The sequence below is a fragment of the Sinohyriopsis cumingii genome, chromosome 18 (assembly GCF_028554795.1).
Source record: "Sinohyriopsis cumingii isolate HCF-2022 chromosome 18, ASM2855479v2, whole genome shotgun sequence".
Lineage (NCBI taxonomy): Eukaryota > Metazoa > Mollusca > Bivalvia > Unionida > Unionidae > Sinohyriopsis > Sinohyriopsis cumingii.
Window position 1 is genome coordinate 71,210,546 of NC_142978.1, and position 6,033 is coordinate 71,216,578.

Here is a 6,033-nt window from a genome sequence, read left to right on the forward strand (position 1 = left end):
TTGTAACCCCTGAATGCCCATTCTCCTAGATTTGGCTTCAAAACATAAGTTCATTTCCATATTTTATATAATGTATTTATTTGCATGACTCTAAAAGATACACAGTAAATCGGATTTTCTGGGTGACCGGTTCAAGAAAGGTCATGGAGTGGGTCTTCATATTGACATTTAGAAATTACATTTTCATGTACATCTCTAGTCGATATGTGAATATCACTTTCCTTAATTAAAGTACGATCGTTCTTTATTGATACAAAATGGGTTTTTGAACAAACATAACACGTGATTCAATGTTTACATCAATGACTTATCCTTGCGCAGAATTACCCGACGCGCAGAATTAACCGAGATGGCGGTACATCATCATCACAGCTGAAACTGGGCTACACTGATTTGATTTGCATCGTTTGCTTCTTTTCTAAATGTCGGCTGTATTAAATTATGATAAAGTGATTAAAGAGTGCGCATACTATATATGTTGCTAATTAAAACTGCTTCTAAATCATTAGCACCATTCTAAATCCTTAGCATATATGTATATATATAATACGTGTCATTTATTTAATATTTTCGAATTCTGTGTACAACAGCTTTAGAAATGGTTTATTATTAATATCAGGTGACTATTGGACCTCTGACGCTTTTGCCCATCAATACGAAATCAATGAGTATTATTGACTGAGTTAATGAACAATGGCCGCAGTATTAATTTCTAATCGCTATAATAGCAATTGTTTTCTGAATTTGCGTTCGTGTAATTTGTATACACTGCATTTTCCGCATCATTGTCCGACACGTAGGAATCTGAAAGCAGCACTGATGAGAGTAGCTATATGCCATTTGGCAGCGTTGTTTTGTTTCATAAGCTTCATTGACCTGCTGAGAACAATGTAGGCGTTCATCAGTCTCCCTTCCTGCATAAGACAGTAAGCCAGAAGGTTAAGTGCAGTGTGTTTGCACACTGGACCATGCATATATCGGATGACAAAGATCATATTGTCAAGAGCAGCCTCCCTGTGCGACCTCTTGTTCTGTCTGCGATGACATAAAAATTTCAAGAAATAAAGATAAAATTCTGGATTAATCTCTATGAATTTATTCTGTTGCAAAACGTGTTGCTGTAAATCTATCTGATATGACTCTGTGGAACAGATCACCTCTGGGATTAGTGCTGCAAGAGTAATCTCAGAGTGGTGATACAATACTGGGAAAGCAATGTATTGCCTTGCTAGTTGTGATGTTGAAAGATTTTCACATAATAGTGAATGTAATGAGCGTTGAGAAATGTTGTGAAGGTTAAATGTTTTGTGGCTGTAATTTTCAAGTATTTCATTGAGCACATCCTCTGCATTGTCAAGGTCGTCCTGGATCAAATAAAAAGCTGCCAGCTTCAGATTCCCAGATGTCACATCAGAGGAGGAACCCCAAAGGAGAAGCTCCTGGGCTACCTCAAGACACTGCTGGTCATGTATTTCCCGACAAAGACTTTCAGATGTCAGTTTTGAACCAATATAGGAACAATACAATTTCCATAATATAGTGATTACGTCATGTCGTGGTCCTGGACAGGAAAACAGCCTATCTAATATACGAGGCTGAAACATCAAAACTTCGTTGAAACCATATATCATAGCCGAATGTAAACAACAATACAGAACCATAATTGTCTCCTTCAGAATGTTCCCGACACTTTCGCATGCTGATTCAAGCTGCATGAGAGGAGTCTGGCAAGTCCTCACCAGATTATGTCCAATGTTGTCACATGATATCCTGGAGAGATATCTGCCCTCCTGTCTCAGCAGATCACTCAGAACACCAAGCAGCCGAGATTGTATGTTGCCGTAGACTTTACACTGGAACATGTTTTCTTCTGGAATAAAGTAATTGGGGCAGGTCTTATTGTCAACCCACTTGTACAACAGCCTCAAACACAGCTCAACACATAGCAGTAGATTATCGGGTTGCCACATGGCTGTCGGTGTTTTTTCTATCAAATAAAATATACATGTCTTGCAATGATAGCTGCTCAACACATCATCGCCTACAACTGGTTTTATAAAACTTTTGTTTATCATTTTCAAAAGAATATAGCACTTGTATTGTGTTGAATTCATTAGCCATATAAGAAGTTTTTCCCCATATGAAATGGATATTCGCCATTCCAGGTGTTGTTCTGGGCTAAGTTTATGACCCACTGGGACCAGTAGTGCACCCGTCTGCTTAATTAGGTCAATCGTTCCTTCGGACGGCCAGCTGTGCTGTCTATTTCGTGTTAACCACTGAAAAGCCTGGTTCGGCCAAGAATGCAGTCGCTTTGCTTTCACAACGTCAAATGAAGCTGTCCCTAATGGACGTGATTTATCATTTAGAGTATTAGCAGGACCATGGTGCTCAGAAGCCATGGTCCATTTCAAGTAATGATTATCATTGGAGGCAACAGTACGACCATATCTATCTAACTTGTACAGTACATTATGAACATGCTGTGGTAGAAAACGGCGTACACACTGTAACTTTACATACCCTGGCGGTGTGTTTTCATCAGTTACTACAAGGTGAGTTCCAAAGGCGTACACCCAGTCCTCAAGATGCTGTAGAACTATTTCTAAGTCACATAGGACACAATCTATGTCGGATTGCAAGCCAGGAGTCGTCGTCGCCTCCGCCTGACTTCCGAAGAAATGACAAGTATTATTCGTGGTCACACTAAACAACTCCTCGGATTGGATCCACATATTGGTTCTCTTCCAGCGAATATCCTCACTCATTCCTATTGTATCCAGAACTTTATTCAGCCTTCGGGACACCGCTATGTAGTATTCAGGAATGTTGAAAGTCATCTTTGAGGGTGATTTTAGTTCCCTGTCTAAAACAAAAGTTAATATATTAAAATATTTAATATCTTCCCTAAAGTGACGTTTTGTTTAACTCAAAAATCAGTTAGATACAATTGAATTGTTTTTGTTATTGATCGGTTTTGTGATGCTTTTAAGAAAGATGAAGATAACAACAGGCCACATACATTACTTGCATTTGTATTGATCGAAAACGATTGTGTATCTGGTATACGTACTAATTGTAATTCAATACAATGGGGGAAATACCTGAAATTATGTACAATCGAAGTTTAAGACAAGTCGGTGTCTCAGTTAACTGTCAAGAAATGTTCTTAATGGTGGGAAGAAACATTAATATATTTAATTTTAAAAATAAATATCTTTGTCAGATAAAGATAGGGAAGAGCTCATCGTTCGTTGAACATGTCTAACATAGAACGTATTTTCTATACTCATCTACTTCCGTATTCTTCCTTTTATATAATACAATTATGTGTAAACGTTATTCCAAAATAATAAATATATCTTTCCTTTATGTCAAGTTTTAAAGATGTTGTTCATTAACTAACTCATTGTAACTTTGTTGTCCTTCTGAAGAAAACTGTGCAGAGATTTATAACGAATTAACGTCATTTCAGGGATCTATTTACGCCTATTTATATAAATAACCATATAAGTAACCGTGATATTGTCCATGGAAGCACTATAGTATGGACAACAAAACACTATGCATAGGTGTGCAACAGAATGGACCTTGTTTCTATGGAAATACACTATAACTAGATCTAACTGGCCAATAAACTATTTATATTATGGGAATGGTTACAGATATATCGTGTCATTAGTTCCTTGATTTAACTGATATAGATCCACGCAGGTTAAATGATGGAAATAAAAGTACCGGATGAATTTATATTGAAATACAAACATGTACACCTTAAGTACCCAATAGCGCACAACAATCAGCTTTCAAAACATACATACAGCTCATAAACTAGCTATATTCCTAATTGAGGCTACTGGCTTGGTCTGTATTTACTTCTTATGCCCCTCAAATCATCATTGCCGAAGTGTGTGTGTGTGTGTGTGTGTGTGTGTGTGTGTACGCACAAGCGCATGTCTTTACTAAGAGTTTATTATGCAGTGATCTGTATACATTTATTATGCAGTTTTATTGCACGAATCTATTTTGTTTTGAAAATCCCATATTGGACGAGACGAGCGGACGCTTTTCAACACAACATGGTCAAGAACACTGTATTATGATCATATTATGATGCAAATAACTTAAATTCTAATAATAGATGCCTTATATCTCAGAGAGTGTTAATTTTTCATCATTTACAGAAGTAGAAGTTTGTGTGAGTTATCACTCCACTATATGCTCTGTCACAGAATAAGGCAAGAAAATAACTTGGTTTCGCCTTAGAACGATTTGATCATTTTCGTCGTACATGCGTACAACGTTACAAGGGTGGATAATTGTTTTTCAGTTAAGCGACTGAACTACTATGTAACTCGTCGTAGATCGCTTGCGGCGAAAGACACAAAAAGCACGGTATGCACGGGTATTTTACCCTTACTAATACTCATTATCCTGTAGATTTAAGGCCAGTTTTTTCTCTAATTGACACACTGGTCTTTTGGATCTTGTCAAGGAGTGTATGTTCTCCATTTTTGTTCTACAGCCATAGGGGTAAGTTTATTTTATTAGATATGTGAAACATATTCAGGTTTAAATGTCGTAGCGTGAAACGTTGTCTTTACCACTACGCGGATTTGAAACGTTGTGAACTTTTGAATTGTTACAAGTTGCTATTAAGAGTTTAATTTAGTAGCATGTATCTATAGATTTTAATTCAGTACCTGTTATTATGACCAGTTTTGGTTTTATTTTAGCTGCGAGTATGTGTCGGTCTGGCCGTCTGTATGTCTGTATGGGGATGGAAGCAGGTGTGACCATCAAGGCCATACAAGGACGGAACTGCTGATTTGTAACCTTGTACGCATGGTGGATCCATGAAGGGTGTGTGTGGCTAATACAAGTGGTGGCCAACCCAAGAATTCATGAGAACTGTGTGGTTTGACAATGGACACGTGAACCAGGTCAAAATGTTTCCTTTGCAAGTTTTTACAAGTATTTATGAGTCGTACGTGGTTGTCAATCATACGGGCTGTACAAGTGACTGAGTCACGAGTCGTATGTTTGGTACAATTGTTATGTTGATTACACTGGACAACAAATTTTTACAAAAGTCATGTTACTGAAATAAAATTAGTCAATTCTTATCAATTTTTATGTGCTGAACACGAATATGACAGTCAAATTGCAAAATTGGCTCTAGTTTTTTTGTAATCTGCAAGAAATTAATGTTTACATAACGAAATGCATTCCAATAGTAAAAGGTCAACTGTAATAGCCTACCTATAAAAAATCAAGTCATTGACTACATCTTAGATTTCTTCGCCTGTCTCTTGTACAGCTGTTCGGGAGCATCTCTGAGGAGTGTCCAGCAGTAGTCAGCCAGCATTGTAGTGGACCATTTTCCCTGGTATCTTTGTTCCATTGTTGCGATATCTTGATGAAAACGTTCGCCGTGTTCATCACTAACAATACCACAGTTGCTAGGAAAGAAATCCAAATGGGAATGAAGGAAGTGAATCTTTAGAGACATATTGCAGCCAAGTTTCTTATACTTCATCAACATGTCTTCTACTAGTTCCTTATAGTTTTCTGCCCTAACATTTCCGAGGAAGTTTGTAGAAACTAGGCGAAAAGCATTCCATGCTTGTTTCGCGTCACCTTCCAGCAAGTTGTTGAACCGGTCATCTTCGAAAAGCTCTCGAATCTGAGGACCCACAAAAACTCCCTCTTTAATCTTTGCTTCGCTGAGTCGAGGGAATTTTTCATGCAGGTATCGGAATGCTGGCAAAGTCCGGTCAATGGCTTTCACGAAGTTCTTCATCAAACCTAGTTTGATGTGAAGGGGTGGTAGCAAGATTTTCTGAGCCTCAACCAGAGCTGGGTGTTGGATATTCTTCTCTCCAATGGCTACATTCTGCCTGTGAGTCCATTCCTTCCTCATGTAGTGCATTTCCCTTGCTCGGCTATCCCACTTGCATAAGAAACACATGTATTTTGTATATCCTTGCTGCAGTCCCATTAAAAGGGCAACTACCTTCAAATCACCACAGA

General features: G+C 38.0%; 1 protein-coding gene across 1 annotated transcript; it reads right to left on the reverse strand.

Moving 5' to 3' along the window:
• Positions 1–621: 621 nt before the first annotated feature.
• Positions 622–2,840, reverse strand: LOC149776939 (uncharacterized). The gene has a single exon (XM_089941363.1). It carries the CDS (start codon positions 2,838–2,840, stop codon positions 783–785), a length of 2,058 nt encoding a protein of 685 aa, XP_089797489.1. The 3' UTR covers positions 622–782.
• Between the last annotated feature and the right edge of the window lie 3,193 nt (positions 2,841–6,033).